Below are 22,295 nucleotides of genomic sequence, written 5' to 3' on the forward strand. Positions count from 1 at the left end.
TCTTTTTTAAAAAATAAAACTATTAGATCCTTCTTAATGATGAAAAATGCTATCTACTTCCAGATGGAGAGTTGATAAATTCTAAGTGCTGATCAAAGAATATTTTTTTTACTTTATTTTTCTTGTTTTTTTCAACATGACTAATGTGGAAATATAGTTTACATTATTTCACATTTATAGTGGGAATCATATTGCTTGCTTTCTCAATGGGTAATGGGGTAGCTAGAGGGAGAGAGAATTGAAACTTTAAATTTTAAAAGTTCAAAAAATTAAATCCTTTATATAGTTGAAATTATATAATAAAAGATTAAGAAGACTGTCCAACATGGATAAGGATTAAAAAACCCTCAAAAAAAGTTTCAAATAAAACTTGAGTTGTAAAGTAAGTCTAAAAACAGATTTTATTTTATAGACCACTCCACATTTCTTGGGTTAACTTTAAAGACAATTCTGTGAACTGGAATGAAGAATTTTCTCTCCAAGTGAAGTGTGAAGAATGTACCAAGTTGCCTAACATTTCTTATTCTTGGGATCTTTTTTTAATCAATGCAACAGAAACAAATGGCATGGAAGGTAGGAATCTCTGTGCCCTTGCATTTCTGAGCAGTAAAAATGAAATAAATAATTTCTTTTGATCTTAAAAAAAGAAAAAAACTTCTAGAATACGAACATTTGGGAATGAATACATCTGTTCATGAAGTAGCTGGGATTTAAAAATGACTTTAAAAGAATAATATAAATAGATAATTGCAGAAGATTCAGGAGAGTATTTCAGGAATCAAGACATTGAACAGCCTTTTGACCTAACTCTCACCTTTGTGCCTTTCTTTTCCAAAACAGATTAAGAACATAAAAGTCCCAATTCAAATAAATAACTTAAGATCAAATCTAATTAACAGCCTCTCAACTCTATTTTTTGCTGCTATTGTATAGTTTGTATGTGACTGGAATATTGTGAGAAAGAATGAAACACTATTCCTGGACTTTTTTATATAAAACCAAAATTATCCTCTTCTTTGTTGGTCCTAGCATGGACTAACTTTGTATCATTCTGTCTCTGTCTCTTTCCCTTTCTATCTTTCCATCTGTTTCTTCTGTTTGTTTCTGTCTCTCTTTTGCTGCCTCTCTTTTAATTTAATGTTTTTTTTTTCCCCCTTAACTCAGTGTCTTCCTAGTTTTTCCAAATTTCTATCATTATTTCATTATACACACTGAATATCTTTTTTTTGTCCAAATTCATATCTCATTCACACTACTGTTTTGCTCTGTTCACTGATTAATTCGCTGACTACTAGTACCTGCTCTCACCTTTAAGACATCAAACCTACTTTCTGATACTTTTAAATAGGAGAGGAGTAAGGGGAGAGAACTAGTAACTATTAGTTGCATGTCTCTCCTCATCTTCAACTATTCCTCCTTTACCTGAGATCTCTAATCTCTGATACTACACATCTGGTCAGTATTCACTAGACTGTTCATGTGCCTCTCCAGCCTATCATATTTTTGCTAAAATGTGGATTGAACTGAAACAAATCACTCTTTTCTGATTTTACCTCAATTTCTCTATAGGTTCAATGGGATGTGCCAAAGATATGTATAAGCAGTGTTTTAACAATGGTTTCATTAAAGAAAAAAATTAAACAAATAGATTTTAGTTTGTTTTTCAGTCATTTCAATTATGTCTGATTCTTTATGACCCCCATTTAAGGTTTTCTTGGCAAAAATACTGGAGAGGTTGTGTACTCAGTGTATAAAATGCAACTTTATATTGCAGTACTACTTATACTACCTAGGCAACAGAAATCATTGAAAGTCTATATGTAAAATATTTATTTATTAATTTTTAAAAAGGAAGTTTTTTTTTTTTAATATAAATTATCTTGAGATAGAGTGCTTGATTTAGGATTAGGAAAATCTGAGTTTGAATCTAGATTTAGCCACTCACTTGTTATGTGACCCTGGGCAAATCACTTAAAATCCCAGCCTCAGTTTTCTTGAGAAAAGTATAAATATTATTACTATTATTACTGTGGTGGATCTTTTTATAAGTCAAAGAACTAACTCTGGATTTACAAGTATTGTACGTGAAAATATGTAAGCACACTTTTACTGTTCTTGTATTATCTATAACAACCACATTTAATTTTTATGCAATGTTGTAATTGTTTCAAATGTATGTTTAAGTTTCTTTTTGTAGAGCTACAGATCTGCTAGGCTCATCAAGCCTGAGTGGTGATATTTTGACAATTCCAAAGTCAGATCTACCCTCCAGGATAAAAAGAATGGCTATTCCTATGCCAAGAACCACACCTTTCCCAAAAGACGCCTCTGGGCAGGCTATCAAGCAGCTGGCCCAATCTGCTCCAGGGAAAGCCTCCATTTCTGCAACCTCCATAAACATTAAAATTGGATTTCATCATGTAAATGATACCAGTCACTGGGAGAACAGTAGTCCCTCAGCTCTGGAAGATCCTGTTCAGAAAGTGCTATTTTATCCAAAGCAAAGCTTACTAGAAAAAAAATCTGTCGTAAGATCCACTCAGGGAGAAAAGTTAGCAAGCACTGAGCTACCACAAAATTCTTCTTACATTTCTGGTAATTACATTTTCTTTTTATTTCTTCCTTTTGTGTGTGTGTGTGTGTGCATTTTTTTCTACTTTCCTTTGAAGGAACAAACATAACCTTTTGAGTAATGATGCTATATATGTTTGATGCCAATCTCTCTGAGTAATTACTAAAAGTAATGTACAATATTCTCTATTTGGGGGGCTGGGAAGCCTTTTTTTGATTGAACTTCTTATCACTGTTTTCAAAAAAAGAGTTGTCTTGTATGATGCTTCATTCCAAAATTAATAAGTGAGCTAATTTTATATCTCTTTGAAAAAGAACCAGTTTTAGTGATCTAAAAATAGGAGAGGAAGTAAATTTTGCATTTAGCAAATGTTAGCTTTCTCATCAACTCCAACTCAATGACTGTTCTAGATTTCAGATTATGGTCAGAGAATGCTTTCTCTGTTTTACCACTCCATCACTACTTTACTCCAAAGTGTAGTTTTCTAGTTCTCATTGTAGGAGTGAGAAGTAAATATGGATTCCTAGCCCCCTTGAAGAATAGAATCTGGTGGAACAAGAAGAATCTTTTGTGTTCTTCAGACCCCTTAACTTTTGAGAAAAATATCTTCTTTAGTGCATGATTATCAATCATAGTTTTTGAATACCAAGTAAAATAATAGCAATAGCAAACACATTATGATTTTTATATTTATTTTTAGTCAACTAAGATATTAGGGAATAGGCATTTATGAATGCTAAACATAAGGCCTTCTCAAGTTAACAAATTTTAAATTACAAAAATATTAACTCATGCTTAAATATAGTAAATCCAGAGAATAGTTTACTAATGATACTCATTTAATTTTTGGTTCACTGCTTTTCTAATCCTTGCTGTCTAAGCAGATTAAACATGAAGAGATCCATCAATTCATAAATCAAAATTTATCACTAAAAGCCAAAATTTATTGCTGTGAAACTTTAGACAGATTTTAAATGAAATAGAATGGATTTACATGCTAATTGTTAAAGTAGATGAAAGAAAAGCATGATTAAATCAAAAAAAAAAAATAGCCTAGATCTAATAAGGCCTTTTTTCTCTTTTTATTTCAAGTGAAAACATTTCCATATTTTTTTTCTAGGTCACCATCTGACTCATTTTCCCCATGTGTAATTTCACAGGTCCTACTGGGAAAGAGGGAGGACAGGGACCTAGCCCTTGGACTGCCCTGGGACAAAGTAGGAAGATGAAATAAAGCAGAAGCACAAGCAAAGTAAAGTCCTTAGAGCAATTTGGGAATAGGTAGACTTAATCTCTTTGGTAGACAGGTATTTAGGCAATGATAGATTTCGGAGCATATGAAGTGAAGCAATCCACTAGAAAAATGAGAAATTAGTACTTTGAGTGACCTTGAGGAAGTCAATCAAAAGTCTGTTAAAGCTGGAGCTTTATTTTTGAAATGAAGTTAACTTGGAGTCAGCCAAGGGAGTGTGACCAGCAACCCAGGTTAAAAAAAAAAAAAAAGTAGTAGAAATGTACACTTTTGAAAAAAAAAGGTTTTTTTGGCCATTTAATGAGAATGAAAGTTGAACATCTTAAATGCTACAGTGGTATCCAAAAAGTTCCAAACACTTAGAATCCCATGTTATATCGAGTATATCCTTAATGGAGCATCTATGGGAGCATATAATTAAGAATGAGTATATTAAGGCATGGATGAATTGCAACATGCACTGGTGAAGGGAGTATCCATATTGAAGGGATCCTATAGCCATCAAAGAAGATATTTCAGATGATAGTCATTATATATCAGATTATGTTACAACCAAATTTAGATTATAATTTTAGATTATGTATGAATATTTCACATAAAGGAACCAATTTGTTGAAATTATAGAGATAGAATCTTTTTTTGGTGCCTCCTTTCAACCTTATGTTCAAATTGTAATTATTGTAGTAAGAGCAATGTTTTGAATGTTTCACATTTTTTCTTGTTTTGCATTCCTCCTATTCCTTTCCCACAGGATTCAGGCACAAATTTTTCTTAGACTAAAATATGCTTCAAATGATAGCGGATTAGATTGCCCATAAAGTTTCTTCTGGTTTTGAGATAGCATAATTTCATTCATTTTTCAAGGCCAGTCCTCTTTCTCAATATAAATTATTTCTTTCATAATTCAGGAGCACTTTGGGTCTTTAAATGCTTTAGGGATATCATTATGAAAATCAATCAATATAAACATAGATATGTTAATTAAAGAGAATTATAGTAAATGCCAGATATTTTGCTAAATTTTACCACTCATTCTAGATTTAATTTGAGAAGATTTTGATTAAAAAAAATGCAACACTACCAAAAGCTGTGTTTCCAATGGTATTTTGTTCTTTCCATAGATTTTGAATTTTATTACAGCAATATCAAGGAGGCAATGGAACCATCAAGAGGAAGACATCCAGGTCAATATATTTTATGATTATTTTAATGAATTCAATTTTATCATTGGTTTGACATAGACTATTTTCTTAGACATTCTCACTGGCCTTCCCTTCAGCTTTATGGTGCTTTACAAGTTATTGCTCAGATTCCTCCATATTTATACGAATTGTTCCAGATGTCTCTATTTTGCATAGAAGAATCAATATATATTTCCAGTTTTTCCTTTCAATTACCATTGACTACCAGTAGGGCATCATTCACTATTTTTTCTTGAATCAATTATAACGTGTCTCCAAGTCATTTTTTAATGATTTTTTTTTAGTAGCATTATTGGTTTATGCAGTTGTATTATTGAAATTCAGCTGACAAAAAAATGTAATCTCAAAAAAGCAAATTCTTGGATTGCAATAAATTTTTAAAGGCATTATTTTTAATTTTTTTTATTGCTTTCCTTTGATTTTTTTTAACACCATAGTCATTTCCTGATATACTTTTCTCCCACATGGAACTCTACCCCATAATCAAGAAATATGCACATGTCCCACCTTCTCTCATCTATCCCATTTCTTTACTGAAAAGAGAGAAGTATGTTTCATAAGTATGTATTCAGGAATTAAGATGGGCCATTGCATTGAATCTGAATTTAGTTGCTACTTTCATTTATATTATTGTTGTTATATATTTGTTCTTTTTTGCATCTGACATCTCTCTACTTCATACATATAAACCCTCCTATGTTTATCAAATAGACTTTGCACTATATAATACTTTTAGATAGTGGAAAAGGGAATTTTTGAAAATGTTAATTTTTAATCTCTGAGGCTTTATTTAAGAGAATTGTTACATTTTTTTTTTCTTTATCACCCATTGGTATGTTTTGTTCTCTTGGTAGAGAATATCAGTATCACAGAACTAAATGAAAATGAAGATACAGATACTCTGTTTGACAATGATGATGGTTACAACTTAATTGATTCATCCTACTCCACTGAAAATACTGCACCCTTGCTTATGGTGGATTGGTCCAAATCATTAATTAGCAGAACTGTTTTTCAAAGCTACACATCTTCAGGTATGCATTTTCTACTCACCTGCAGGCTTGTCACAATTTGAATAAGAATAGCTTAGATGTCACTTACTCATCTTCTTCTGGAGTCATTTGGTTTTATGGACAAGGACTTAGTTTTAATGTACTTTTAAAAATAATTATATGATTTAATCATTCAGATCTTTTTCATGTGATTATCCCTCTTTCCTTTCTGAGTATAAAGAAGCATGACAATGTAATGGAAAAAAGCACTAGCCTTGAAGTGAGAACATCTCTGTGCGGATCTCTTATTTCCCAACAAATTTTTAGTAAGCCATGAATATATTTTGTTTTGGTTATCAAAAGATAGATCCACACAGATCTAACTTTCAAAGAACTTATAGTCTATTAAATGGGGGGAAAAACATGATAGTCAACTAGCATTTGTTGATAGTTTAATGTGTGCCAAGCGGTTTGATAAAGGCTGGGAATTCAAATACATTTAGAAAGACATTTTTTGTCCTCAAAGGGGTTTACATTTTAATGTAAACTCCTAAACACATAAAAAGAAGTTAAGAAGTGATGTGGGAGGGATAAAGATATTGTCTACAAATAGCTATGCTATGAAAAGGTGGGGTAAGATAACTTAAAAGGAAAGATCTAGGTCAAATACTTCAAGAAATTTGAGATGTTTGTTTGAGGGAGTCACCCTCATCATTACAAAATTAGAGAGCATTTTGTTAAGTGGTAAAAGCATGCTTTTAAAATTTTGGTTGTGTGAATAAAAATTAGGTTTAGAAAGAAGCCCTGAAAACTCTGCTTAGTATCTCAGAACCACACAAATGCGGCCGACTTACTTGTATATGTCATCTGTCCCAGGAAGTGATTTCATCTGGTAATTAGAGTCTTATGGGTATCTTTTCTGTTAGGTATCACATCAAAAACTGTTACATTTAAACCATTTTTCCTGAAAGGTGGAGAGACATATGTGATACAAGCTTCTGTAGGTAAGTGATATTTTTCAAATGGACCTTTTTAGTGGAATAATGAAAATTTGGTGGTCTTCTTTATTTACTTTCCTAGAAATCATAGCCAACTAATCATTTGTGAATTTATTTTTATAGTATATTATATCCAGCATCCTAATAGGTGTCTCTCCTTATAATCTCCACAAAGCTGCTGAAATAGTGTTCGTGAAAGACAGGTCTAAACCTGCCAATCTCTTGCTCAAAAATCTTCAGTGGCTACTTTTTATCTCTAAGTAAAATATAAATTCCTTAATATCCCATTTAATGCTCTATTCAGTCTGAATCCAATCAATATTACTGCTCTTCATACATTCTACTGCTTGCTATTCTCTGAATTTATAATTTCACCACTTGCTTCCATGTGTGTACATATTTTTCCTCTATGCATAAGTGAAGACTGGATGGAGCAGAACCCAGTTGATCTTACTTCCACTTTTGTATTCTTTCTGCCAAACCATATTTTGATACTTGTTGAAACTTCTTTTTTCCTTGTATATTATATAATAGCTAGGGAGTTGATTTGAAGCAGCACTGATTGATCACCTGACTGAACATTTTATGGTTTGGTAAGCATAGTGATCCAAGTGTAAACTTTTCCTAAATATGGGCTGTCTAATTCTCTCCAAAGACACTGATTTTTAGTTCTGATGTTTGCTAATTCTCTCTCCCATTCTTTTCATTACTCCATTTGAACACAAATTTTAATCCTATACTTTTTGGATAATACACCATGAATAATACATTGAACATTTGGCATCTGTTTCAACAAGATTCTTTGTTGAATTAAGTTTTGATTCTCTTCTCAGTCTTCTTTTACATATTATATCTGTCAAGATAAATCTAGGTGTTTTGTATATGTTTCAATTGATTCTTATTTTTCTCTACAGTCTCAAGCCACAATCCATTAGGCAAAGCACAATTATATTTTACTGTCAATGAAGTTCCAAACAAGATGTCTTGCCAAGTACAGCCCAGTCACGGTTATGAGGCTTATACAGTCTTCAGTGTTTTCTGCATGTCTGGGAAAGCAGTAAGCATTTCATAGTCCTTTAATGCTATCTGTGTGGCCAAAGTAGGTCCCAAGCAACAAATGTTGTCTATTATTGTAGATGACATACTTTGAAGTGCAAATAAAATCCATATTTCATAATTATAGAATAATTACTTATAAAGTTTATGATGTGCTACTGAAAAGAGTGATAATGATTGAAAGATGTATGTCATTGGCTATGAATAAAAAACAAAGGCAAAATTGTCACCCTTCTATGAAAAGAATTATAATTTATGGTTTTGTTTTTATTTTTAAGACTTTTAAAAGCCATTATAAAGACCACTCTCCTTTCTAAAAGATAATCAGTACAGTGCATACATATTTATAAAATTCTTGAGAATTGATGTTAGAAAGTGCTATAGTCATTATCATACCCCCAAACAAAAGACAGGAAAAGGAAGACTCAGTGAGTGACAAGCCCAAAGTTACATGACTGTTAATGGCATTATGGATCTAGAATTCATTTCTCCTAACTACCCATTCAGCATTTTAGCTACTTTACTATAGGTAAACTCTCAATGTCTATGACTGGAAGTGATCAAAAAGTTGTATTCAAGTCACAAAACCACTGAGTGCTCTCCTGGTGCTGAAATCACACTCACTTGGCCATGTTGCTTAAGATACCCTTTATTCCCCCAGAAATAGCCCCCAATGCATGTTCTGAGGGCCTGCCATCTTTCTTCTAAAAAGTACTTCTAGAAAGTTTTCTGAGAAGAGACTTTAAGCATGAACAATATAAGCAGACTCTTGCAGATTTCAGATATGTAGGAAAAGATATCTCAAATTTATCTGATTTTCTACATGTAGAGTTCAAAGGAATCAGATGCAGTTCTAGGAACACACAGATTCAAAGACTCTGATTCCTATAAAGGCTATTGACTCCTGTATGAGCCTAACAGGTCTGAAATCTTCCAATTACATGACACTTGAGTATACCAAATAAAACAGATCAGAATATGAAATGATTTAAAAGTAACCACCCTGTGATTCCCTCATAAGTGAAAACAAAACAAGAATACTTTCATTAACTGATGGGTGAAAATGTAGGTGACAGTAAAATAGTAAACACAGAACTTTGTTATGAGAGAAGTTGGATTTGAATCTTGACTCATCTGGGATTCCCATTCTGGCAGGCTTATCATTTTCCTGTGAATGAAGTTTTTAGGAGAAACCTAGAAATAACATAGTCTAGGAAAGTAGTCTTAAACAATCAAACAATTTAAATATATTTATTCATTCAGTATTATATATTTGTGATTCTCCTTTTTATAACAGAAATTATATAACAAGCTTATGAAGAGGGAAATATATCCTTTTCCAGAAGATATGATGAGGCCCTGAACTAAGATTACGGTAGAAAAAGTAGAAAGTGATTATAGAATATTAATTCTATGGAATGAAGGGGTTGGTCTAGTCAGAAATTTTTAACTAGGGTTTCAAGGACATTATTTTCAAAAGAATTGGAAACTATATTCTTTTGAAATTCTATGTATTTATTTTATGTATTCAGAAACATTTTTCTGTGGAATGATTCATAGGCTTCACCACACTGCCAAAGGGATCCATGATATAAAAAAAGATTAAGAATCTCTTATATAAGTACTAATGTTCCTTTTCTCTCAAAAAACCAAATCCAATCATTAAATTATGAGATTCTAGTGTATTTTTAAAATCTTATTTCACTTAATATCCACTCACATTTCTAGAGCACTTTGTAGAGAACTTTACTTACAAGAACATCACGAAGTAGATAGTACAAACATTATTATATCCACTATAAATATGAGGAAAATGAAAGGCTAAGAATTTTGCCAACATCACAAAGCTGCCACAAATCTAACATAGATCTTTATCACCTCATGCTTGAACTATTGGCATAGTCTGTTGGTCTTCTTGTTTCAAGTCTTTGTCCACTTTAGCTACTTTCTACTTAGCTGTCAAATTGAACATCTTAAAATGCAGATTTGATTGACCAGCAGGATGATTTCAGAAAGGCCTGGAGAGACTTACATGAACTGATGCTGAGTGAAATGAGCAGGACCAGGAGATCATTATATATTTCAACAACAATACTATATGATGATCAATTCTGATGGACGTGGCTCTCTTCAACAATGAAGATGAACCAAATCAGTTCCAATAGAGCAGTAATGAACTGAACCAGCTACACCCAGCGAAAGAATTCTGGGAGATGACTATGAACCACTACATAGAATTCCCAGTCCCTCTATTTTTGTCTGCCTGCATTTTTGATTTCCTTCATAGGCTAATTGCACACTATTTCAAAGTCCAACTCTTTTTATACAGCAAATTAACAGTTTGGACATGTATACATATATTGTATTTAATTTATACTTTAACATATTTAACATGTATTGGTCAATCTCCCATCTGGGGGAAGGGGTGGGGGGAAGAAGGGAAAAAGTTGGAACAAAAGGATTTGCAACTGTCAATGCTGAAAAATTACCTATGCATATATCTTGTAAATAAAAGCTATAAAAAAATTTTAAAAATAAAAAAATGCATATTTGATTATATCACCTCCCTATTCAATAAACCCCAGCTATTCCCTATCCCTTTCAGAATTAAATATAAATATCTTTTGTTTGATATTTTAATTTTTTCATAAACTGGCCCTCTTCTACCCTTTCCAATCTTCTGCCGTATCCCTATGTAGTATGCAATCCAGCAATACTGAACACTTTGAGATACTCCTTTTCCCAAAACTACATTTTCACTGAATGCTTTCCTCTAGAATGCTTCCTCTCCTTACCTCTGCATCCTGAATTCCCTGATTTCCTTCATGCTCTACCTAAAACCTCACCTCTTCTACAAGAAACCTCTTCTGATAGCCCTTAATGCTACTACTTTCTCTCTGTGCATTATCTCCAACTGATCCTATACATATCTGATTTATACATAGTTGTTTGCATTTTGTCTTCCCCATTAGACTTTGAACTCCTTGAAAGCATTATTTATTTTTAGCCTTGTATATTCAATAGTTAGCATAGTACCTAGCACATAGTAGGGATTTAATAAATGCTTATTGGCTAATCTGCAAGGTACTATAGAAATATGAGTGAATTTTAAGTGAAACAAGATTTTTAAAAATACATTAGAATCTTATAGTATTTAGTGATTGGATTATTCTTCTGAGTGAAAAGGAATATTAGCAATTATGTAAGGGATTCTTAACTAAGTGTTTGAGGGGAATTCATACCCAACATTTCAGATTCCTGAGTAGATGTTTTTATTCTCTACATTGTGCTGACTTTCTCTTATGTAAAAAACTTCCTTTATTGGAATATAAGGAATTGGTCATTATAAATTTCATGATTTTTTAATGTCTTTGTTATGTTTTCTCTGACATTGAATATAGGACTACTATTATGAATTCAGTTACCAAATAGGAAAATCCTCCAAAATACCTTTATATAGAGGGAGAGATATACAATATTACTTCACTTTGCCCGCTGGTGAAATTATGGACAAATATAAAGGTAAATTTTACTATTATATTTAGTTCATTAGCTGTGATTATGTTTCATTTCTATAACCTTTCCACATAGCTTTTAAATAGGTGTCTATGTGTCAAAAAGAAGCTTTTGAGTAATGACATAAACAGATTGATTTATTGAGTGGGAGGGTTTTCTTCATGATAAGTATAAAGCCTTAGAGCGTTGGGTGGATTTTTTTTGACAAGAATGAAAATTTGGAATATTTCAAAAAAGCATCATTTTATTCTTAAGTTCAAATAATATGAAAGAACACTGATACTTTTTTTCAAAAGTAAAATAAAAATGAGACCAGATATTTTTAATTGTTAATAAAATAATAAATGTATGATAAAGCATTAGACAAAGCATTTATTGATTGTTTAGTATGTGCCAAGCACTGTGCCAAATGTTAGATAAATGAACTAAGGTGAATTTGAGGAAATACCTCATGAATAATCTAAGCCACATATGTTCCTTGGTCAAAAAACAAAAAGGGGATAAACTAAATACTGAAAAGGGCTTCAGAAAAACAGTGACAAGGGAAAATGTCTTACAAATCCCTGCACCTCTTGTCTTTGCTTATTCCTTAACAATTTTTTTGCATCTCTTCTCAGTCCCTAACAGTTCAACTGAAAATACATTCTTAAAGTCAGCAATAATTGTCACCTCACCAAATCCTATAATAGTTCTTAGTTTTTGTTTTCCTTATCTTTTTATTAGAATTTCATACTTGATCACCTCTTTCTAAATAATGTCCCTATCTTTGGCTTCCATACTCTCCTGGTTCTCTTATCCCTCTGATAGCTCCTGTGTTCTCTCTATATACTCTCACCCTTAGTAATTTCATTCACTCTTTTGTATTTTATTTTCTTACTCTCCTTTTTTTTTTTTTAATTTGGGCTCATTTTTCTTCTACTTTTCTTTGATGGTTCTTCTTTATAAGATGACCAAATCTCTACTTCTCAACACACAAGTCTGTATGTCCATCCAGCCTTTGAGGCCTCAGCTTAAAGTCTACCTACTTGATGTAGCTATGTAGCTCAGTGGATAGTGTTGGTCTTGTAATCATGAAAACCTGAATTTGAATCTTGCCTTATTAATTGTGTGACCCCAGGCAAATGATCTAATAACCAACAAAAGTAACAATAATAATAATAAGCTAACAAAAACAACAATAATACAAACACATATAATTGTAAGTTTATTATTTATTTATAATTTCTTTGTTATATAACTTTAAAGTTTATATTTATTTATTACATATGTATAGAAATATATTTGTTTTCATATACATGTGTGTCAGAGTGAACATACATGTAAATGACCCAATCAGCTCCTTAACAGGAGGTAGCATTTTCATATCTTCTTTCTGTCCTTCCAGTGCCTCACAAATTGTTCTTCATATATCTAGTAGGAACCCAATAAATAAGTTGTTAATTTATTATGTTAACTATTCTGTATAAAGTTTAAAATCTGTGTTTTATATTTCTGACTTGGGAGGTAAGATTTCACCATTTTCATTTCATTTCACACTAAGCTTTTCGAGGATAAAACTTGTCTTCACCTGCCACTAATTGACTATTAATATGTGAAATGTCGAGACAGTAAGCCTGCATTGAATCCTGGGATAAAAGGAGGCTTTTGATGCATTCCATATGTACACATTCACATTTATCTTTTGTCTTCTGTTGTAGTAACTGTCTTTATGGAGATCACAAACAGATATGGCTCTAAATCTCATCCTTGTGCTGTGAATGTGACAGTACTGCCAACTTTCCATAGGAACATATCATCTTTGAATTACAGGCCAGAAGAGGATCTGTAAGTAGCATTTACAATGAAAAGGCCCTAAGAAAGCATTTATGTTTTTGAGAGGTCATACTTGGATCAGGTTGGCAATGGGCATGAAGTCTAACTAGACAAGGGTTTTGGCAAAAGAAATAGTAGGGTGTCAGATTCTCGATTAGAATTGGGAGGATTAGGATGGATTATACAGTCATTGGAATATGTGTTTCTGCTAGTATTTTCATACTTTATAATACAGCTTCACATAATCACAGAATTTCATAGTTAGAAGGAACCTCAGAAGCCCACCTAGTCCCACAGATACCAGAGAAAGGATTCCTTGTACAAGATTTCTGACAAGTCGTCATCTAGTCTTTGCTTGTAGACCCCCAAGTGAGGAAGAAACCACTACCTCCCATACTAGCTCATTTAACTTTGGGATAGCTCTCATTGTGAGGAAGTTTTTCTATTATTTTAGATCTAAATTTGTATCTTTGAAACTACTATTTATTGTACTTTGTTCTGAGATGCTTTGCTTTTTAGATTTAATTCTTCCCTCATGAAGCTTATAATCTAGTAGAGCATATGACACTTGCAAACAAATCTCATTATTCCAAGCAACTATTCCAACCCTTCTCATATTGTACTTTATAAAACCATCCCTCCATTTTCCTCCTAGTATAGTTTGTCTCCTTAACCTCACTAAGAAAATGGAGGCTATTTCTCTTCTCTCATACTTCATACCTCTAAACTCTCTCTTCCCCCCATTAACTTTATTGCCAATTTTCACATCTATTATTCCAAGAGACTTTTTTCTCATCCATGTTGATCCCTCTAATATATTAAGTCTCTTCTGATTGTTTGTTGGCTTGCTCATTATCGTTACTCTTGTCATTTTGAGTTTATTATTAAAATCTATATCCTCAAACCCAACATATCTAAAATATAGCTTATTATTTGAACACTCCCCCAATTCTAATACTAACCGCTAAGCCATCTCTCTTTCTAATGTTCCTATTCTGTCAAGAGGACCACCCCTTCCAGTTACCTTGGTTCATCACCTTTAATTCATCTCTGACTTGTCATTCTCTTTCAATCTCTACATTTGATCAGTTGTCAAATCTTGTAGATTCTACTACTAGTAGTAGACTAATAATTATATCAATTGGATTTTAAAGTTAGGTTTTCCTGACTCCATGTCCAAAACTCTATACCTTGTGCCACCTTATTGTATACATATTCAGACACATATGTCTATAAGTGATTATATATGCTCATATATATATATGCATATATGTATATCACATATACTTATACATACATGTATTTTTGTGTTAAAAATATACCTGAAAGAGATGTCTTTATTTTTTAGAGAATATGTTGTTATTTTGATATATAGGTTGAATTATACTGTAATAATCATCATGAAAACCTTAATTTTTTTCTGTAGGTATAATTCAAGTCTTAAAAATCTAACCACTCTCCTACTTATGGGAAACTATGGAGAAATTAGAAATTATATAATAATGTTAACTAGAATTCTGAATCATTTCTATACAGAAGACCAAAGTTTTGTCTTTGACCTACAGTCACAAATGAGGAATTTATTGATTTCTTCAGTGTGCAACTTATCTTTCCAGGACCAGGTATATATATATATATATATATAAATATATATATTGTGTGTAAGTATATGTGTGTATTTTTCTCCTTTATTTTAATTTTTTAAAATTATGAATGTAAACACAAAGAGCATTTCTATACACAGAGAAGAATACAAAAGAGGAATCTTTATGAAACTATTTATATTTTACATTGTTTAGTTTTTTTTAAAAAGTAATTTAGAAGACATATAACTTTCAAAACTGTCCTGCTTGTGTTTCCTTCTGAATTTTCTTCTATTCTCTTCCATGCACTTTTAAAAAATGGACCTCTTTTGGGGGGCGGGGGGTATTATGTTGCTAATTCCTCAATCCTAGCTTTCTTAACCCAATGAAAGAATAAAAGAACAAATGAACAAAGTCAAGCAAAATGAGTCCAGTGGCCACATCAAAAAATGTGCCTCTGCATCTTATGTCAACCATCTCTGCTGGGACATGGGTAAAATATCTCTTGAGATATGGCTGATCATTGCTTTGATCAGAATTCTGAAATCTTCCAAAGTTGTTTTTGTTTGTAATGTTAACTTTGTATAAATTGTTCTCCTAGATTTTCTCACTTCATTGTGCATCATCTTACAGGGGTCTTCCAAGTTTCCTCTGAAACTGTCCATTTTGTCATTTCCTATGTTGTGATATTTCATTACATTCACATGTCACAATTTGTTCTGCCATGCTCTTAGATTTTTAATTCTTTGTTTTTCTTCATCCTCCTTTTTACCCAATTCAGAATAAGGAGGTTTGTTTTACTTGTGCCTGTTTTCTTCCCTTCATTATTCTCCTGGCTAATCTCATCTCTCTCTATTTTCCTATATTTCCTTGGCCTCTCAGATCTTTAATGGTAAAATGCTGGATCTTCAAGGATCTTTTCTGACATCTCAGTCAGTGCTAGGGACTTCAGAGCTTTCGTGTTAGGATTATTCTGATCAAAGTGCTGAGACCTGCTCTGTTTCCTTGGGGTTTCCAAGTTCCTTCTTCAAAGTTTTCTGCTCACTATAAGGTTTTTTAAGGAAAGTCTTCCTCTCCTGCTGCTTCAAGACACAGAACCTTGCAAGCTATACAGGTCATTGTTCTTCAGGAGACTGTCTGCTTGGGAAGAGAAAAGCAGACCCTTCTTTTCTATTATATATGGCTGACTTTTTGCAGTTCTGGAGTGGAAGGAGTCACTTAAGCTAGTTTCTCTCTAGGATTCTTTGATCATGATTCAGTCTGATGAGAATTTTAGAGTTTTGTTGGAATAGGTGAGGGGAGAGGGAAAATAGAAGCTTTCCTTCCAATCAGGTGGTCATTATGGTAGCATCAGGTATAAATTGTAGCAGGAGTATATAGGTCAACGAATACCCACATATATGAGTGTATGTTTATGTATGCATATATGTCCTTAGAAGTTTTTGGTTTATTTATTTCACTGAGCTCATAGCATTGTAGGGTAAACCTTATTTCAAGGAGTATATATGATCAAATAATTAATAGGCAGGAAGGTGAATCTAACTTTCCCTGTGAAAGTAAATAGCAGACTTATTTCTAATAAAATTATGACACTCCCAAAACACATGATAGATTAATGTTCTCCTACTTCAACTCCTTTCTCCGCTCCCAACTGCTGGCCTGCTATGGCTAGGGCAACATTGACCCTTCAAGGTGGTTGATTATAACCTGGCTGGGACCTAGATATCTAGATCAGATATGTGGCAAAAAGTTATCTCCTCTGCTTTCACATACCCATCATCTTCACACTCTGGCCTCCATAAATACCCTTCAGAGTACAGGATCTGTTCTGGGATTATTGCAGAGGAGAACTGCTTCCTTTCTAGCCACCCTCCCCCTATCCCCAACCCATTTTCTTTTCTGGAATGGAAAATTAGCAGTGTATGATGAACAGCTACAGATGGGTTGAAATCAGCATCAGAGATTTCATTGAATTATCTTTCTGCTCAACCCCACCCTGTTTTCAATTTCCTTATTACTACTGAGAAACTCTTCATCCTTCTAATAATTTATGTTTGCAATTGTAAAGTCATCTTCAACTTCTCTGTTTCTCATTCTCTATATCTAATCTGTTGCCAAATCTTATTTTTTTTTAACCTCAATAATATTTCTTCCATGTGTCCCCTTCTCTTTATTCACTCAGCTGCTGCTGTAGTTCAGTTCCTGTTTACCTATTGCTAGAATTATTTTAATATCTTATCTGATCTTCTTGCCTTGAGTGTCTCTCTACTCCACTTTATCTTTGTCACAGCTGGCGTAGTGATGATCCTAAAGTATACTACTGACCATATTACTCCCTTACCCAATAAACTTGAGGTTCTGCTTTCTCAAGGATCATTTTTTTTCTCATCCTTTTATTTTTGTGTGTGTAAATCATATAATGTATGTACTTATTTAGTATAATAGTACATAGACATAATTTTTAAAAATGTAAATATCTACATATTAAGAGTACATGATTAAAAACTATCTAATGACATGGTAAATGACTAAAAGAAAAAGTTTGGGAATCATTGTTTTAAAGGCATAACTGGTTCCCTATAAAGACCAACCAGCTGTCCGACAATCAAATACTTTTAGTCTTAGAAAGAAAAGCCTTAAGAGTAAATGGATCTTTGAGACAGGAATATTTGAGCTCAAAAACTGCCTCTGACATTTACTAGTTATATATCATAGTATCATAGATTTAGATCTGGAAGAGAACTTCCTTAGAGGATCTTAGAAAGAGGACACTTTCTGTCTTTTATGGATGAGAAATGTGTTCCCTATATCAATATACTTAGTGACATTAATGTAGTGAATAGAATGCTGGGCCTGAAGTCAGAAAGATGAGTCTTTGTGAATTCAAATCTGGTCTCAGACAATTTCTAGCTGTGTGACCTGAGCAAGCCACTTAATCCTTTTGCCTCAGTTTCTTTTTCTGTAAAATGAGCTGGAAAAAGGAAATACCAAATCATTCTAGTATTTTTGCCAAGAAAACCCCAAATAGAGTCATAAAAAGTTGAACACAACCAACAAGTGACTCAGTAACAAAAATATGTATCCCATTAGGGAGGGGATCCTAATTCCATGTCCAGGACTCTTATGGGCAAGTCACTTAAAGCCTCAGTGTCCTTATCTGTAGAATGAGGATAATATATTGATAATATTTATCTCAGAGAGTTGTTGTTAGACTAAACATTTGTAGAACACTTTGTAAACTTTAAAGGATTTTTCTTATCATACTATTGTCATTGATAAGAAACCCATGTCTAATGTAAGTAATCTTTATAAGATAGTGAATTTACATTCTAGAAAAGATGCTCTGAATTGAAATGATGGCAGAATCTGATTTTCTCATAGAAATAATGATAGAGTAAATTCCTCTCTTCCTAAGTAGCAGATGTCCACTTGTTTCCCATGGATCATAATAAAAGGTGATTGAAATTACTGAACTATGAATGCTATGCATGTGAATCTTTTTATTTTTTAATTTATTTTTTATTATAGCTTTTTATTTACAAGTTATATGCATGGGTAATTTTACAGCATTGACAATTGCCAAACCTTTTGTTCCAATTTTTCCCCTCCTTCCCCCTTCCCCCCTCCCCCAGATGACAGATTGACCAATACATGTTAAATATGTTAAAGTATAAATTAAATACAATATAAGCATACATATCCAAATAGTTATTTTGCTGTACAAAAAGAATTGGACTTTGAAATAGTGTACAATTAGCCTGCGAAGGAAATCAAAAATGTAGGCGGACAAAAATAGAGGATTTATGCATGTGAATTTAATTTTTTTTTTAAATCTGAAGAAATTGAACAGGGGGAAAAAGTAAATAAACACCTATAATTTTATTTAACATGATACCATATACAAAAGTCACTATTTCATCCTCCCTGCCTAATTTCTCCTTCAACAAACCAGAAGATGAAAGAGCAAATTCTTCAGAATTCTTTCATTTAGGAAGGTTTCTTTAGGAGGATTTTCAAAGATAAGATGCATATCAGAGAAAGTGCTGGACTTGGAATCAAGAAAACATGTGTTCAAATCCTGTCTTTAGATATATACTAGTTCTGTGACCCTGCACAAGCCATCTACCCTCTTTCCACCTCAATTCCCTCATCTGTAAAATTGGGATATAAGAAAAACTATCCCATAGGATGGTTGTGAGGATCAAATGAGATGTGGGTATTCCTTTTACCAATGAAATTACAAGTACCAATTTATTATTTCAAGAGACTTCTGTACAGATATAGGGCCACTTAGCTTATTGGGAAATTATTCCAGAAATGGATACAGTCTTCTCTATCTGAAAGGGGTCATGGATCTGTTTTGCCAGTAGCTTTTTTCCCCCTTGTTTCAATTATTTGATTGTCCTTTGGCAGATGTTGTTACTTATATAGGTATTGGCTCTCTTAAAAATGGAACGTTATTTTACTCTAATCATTAAATGTCTATGAGCTTTTTAAATCATTTGTTCTTTACTTATGGATCTTTCAGTCCCACCTTCAAATGGCTCATTTTCCCCCTCTTCTTCCCCTATATTCAATAATCATTCATCTCCTTTTTCTCCTAGTTCCTGAGTGGTAAGCCTTCTTATCTGGTCAGCATCTCCCACTGAATCTTTAGATCAGTGGATCTTTAGAGCAAAGATTCTTAAACTTTTCACTTGTGAGCTCTTTTCTGCTGAGAAATTTTTACATGACTCCAAGTATATAGGTAGATAAAATAGGTATAAAAACCAGATATTTATTGATAATAAATCATAAAGAAATTTATTTCAAAACAACTCTCTGGCAAACATACAATTTTATCATTTATTAAAGAAGAAAGCAAATTTGCATACTAATGAAATGAATGTACTTGTTTATTTTTATATAAAGAAATAAATCTTAGTGGAATATTTGATAATGTTTACCCCTATATCCATGGCCCTCACATGCAGTTATATGACTCACCATTTAAGAAGCTTTGCTTTGGGGAAGCATCCTTCTCTCTTTATATTTTGAAACAATTTCTCTTGCCATTTTGCCATGGAAAACTTTATAGAGACATATAAAAAGTACTTATTCCTTCTTGAATATTTTGTTAATCATTTATTACTCAAAATTCTCATGGCTGCTGGTTCCTTGGAATGTTAAAATGAAAGCCACAATATGTTTTGGAAATTTCTTTAGTAGTAAAAAAATTAAATTCAGTCAAGATTGGAAAATTTTAAAATACAGAGTTGAATGGTATTATGGAATTCGGTTATCTACATTATCCAGGAACACATTAGACAAAATATAACTATTGACTGTTGGAAGAATTTGCCAACTTTTGAAATATAAGACTGTGAATATTTTTGGAACATCTGTTGTCTAGGCTCTGTTAGATATGTGGGATACAAAGATAATTTCAGTCAAGCGAGTGCAATATTTATTAAGTCCTTGCTATGACCAAGGAAGATAATGCCTACCCTTAGGGAACTATAGTCTATTGACGCAAAGTATAGTGTCTCAAATAAAAATGACCTCTGAGTTATGGTTCTGTGTAATTAGAAGTTATTGTTTTAATCTGAAAAATAATAGTTATTTTTCCTTGATAGTTTTACATGAAGAAGAGCTAAAGTTCATTTTAATGGTTTATCCTCATTTTCCTTTATTTTTGGCTGATTTTCTTGCCTCAGGAAGAAATTGCTGATTCTATTCTAATGTTGAATGAATTAATAAATATCTCCAAGCAGGTGAGTCCCAATATGGTTTCCTTCTCATTTGCATAATCTAAAGACTCCTGTTCAAGTCAATGAATATTCATAAGGAATAAAGCATATTAAGTGCTGTTACAGTGTAAATTAAAATAGAAGATTTATTGCTTTTATGGGGGTTCCCTTAATAACTCTTAGTTCTATTTCAATTTTAAAGTCTTGTGGTTCTATAACCTCATGCAATTTCAATTTCAAACATAACTTGTAAGAGTCTTATTCAGTAGGAAGTAAATTCAAAACCTAGAGAAGAAATGGATTTAAAACATGTAGTGAGACATTAAGAACTCTGTAAGACACAATTCAGCATAGTTAAAAGGATATTGGGTTTGGGGTCAGAGGAAAAAAATTTGAGACTTGACTTCCCTACTTATTACTGGCAAGGCAATTGATAAGTGGCTTAATATCTTTGGCTTTAAATTTCCCTATTTACAAAAATTGAGTGAGTCGGCTTTAGAGGTTCTAAATCTTTTTTGATGTTATGGACCCCTTTGGCGATCTGCTGAAATGTTATGACTCCATCTCAGTATAATGCTTTTTAATGAATAAAAAAGATAGGATTGTAAAGGACATCAAGTGTGTTGAAATTGAATAATCAAAATGTTTCTTTTTTTAAAAAAAAAATTTCATTGAACCCAGATTAAGAATCACTGGACTATATGATCTTTTACATCCCTATAGTTGTTGATCCTATGATTTTATGCAATATTCCTAGTTTCACTCATTTGGTATAATTACTAGTCCTTAGTTTTTGTTAATAGGAGAGATAAAATTGCATTTTTTAATTTTAATTTTAAGCGCTACTACGCACTGATTCTAGGAGCTTACCTAGGGAGATAGACATGGCTCTTGTTTTAAATCAGTTTCTTCCATATCAAAATTGGTTTTAAAATTAATTTTCTAATTCTTGAGATATCATTTTTATTTGCAAATATTCTTATGACAAGGTTTTCAAAATTCTTTAAATACATTTCTCCAAGTAATTTACGTGAAGGTCAGACTTGTGGGAAACTCAATCCTCAGACCATAGTCCTATCACCAAAAATTGGAGAAAATTAGCGGGAAGCACTTGACTTCAAAGTGGATAGAGAGACTTTTCAATAAAAGTAGATTAGGCTTTCACTCAGAGTCTTTAGGACTCTTGCTTAATATTCATTTGCTAATAGTTTTGATTATCCAGATTGCCAGACTTCAGCAAATTAGAAGTTAAGCCTTCTATAAATAGAGCTGGGAATTGTGGCTTGGGAGTGTCCTTTAGAGATACAGTGACAAGTAGGAGAATTGATGGTGTGAAAGCCTGATAAAGAGATAGAAAAATTAAAAAATAAATATAGAAGCATATTGTGTAGTATAACACAAAGTTGATAATGTTCATAACTATTATCCTATATCATCAAGCAAAATGTGAAGATATTTAACTGTTTAATTTCTTTAAGAAGGGAGGAAAGGAGGCAGAAAAAAAGGGAGTGCTTTGGAAAAATTATCAATAAAAGTAGATAAGATTATGATAAAAATTTTGGTGTTTAAACATGGGTAAATTA

At 32.5% G+C, this 22,295-nt stretch overlaps 1 protein-coding gene across 1 annotated transcript in view; it reads left to right on the forward strand.

The window, feature by feature from the left end:
• The window catches only part of PKD1L1 (polycystin 1 like 1, transient receptor potential channel interacting), a 155,130-nt gene that overhangs the window by 60,710 nt on the left and 72,125 nt on the right, over positions 1-22,295 (forward strand). Inside the window, 10 exon segments of the mRNA XM_031965559.1 lie at positions 413-573; positions 2,185-2,595; positions 4,946-5,008; positions 5,881-6,060; positions 6,945-7,022; positions 7,931-8,073; positions 11,474-11,594; positions 13,286-13,412; positions 14,827-15,022; positions 20,680-20,736. Coding sequence (XP_031821419.1) covers positions 413-573; positions 2,185-2,595; positions 4,946-5,008; positions 5,881-6,060; positions 6,945-7,022; positions 7,931-8,073; positions 11,474-11,594; positions 13,286-13,412; positions 14,827-15,022; positions 20,680-20,736 — 1,537 coding nt within the window.

The sequence above is a fragment of the Sarcophilus harrisii genome, chromosome 1 (assembly GCF_902635505.1).
Source record: "Sarcophilus harrisii chromosome 1, mSarHar1.11, whole genome shotgun sequence".
Classification (NCBI taxonomy): domain Eukaryota; kingdom Metazoa; phylum Chordata; class Mammalia; order Dasyuromorphia; family Dasyuridae; genus Sarcophilus; species Sarcophilus harrisii.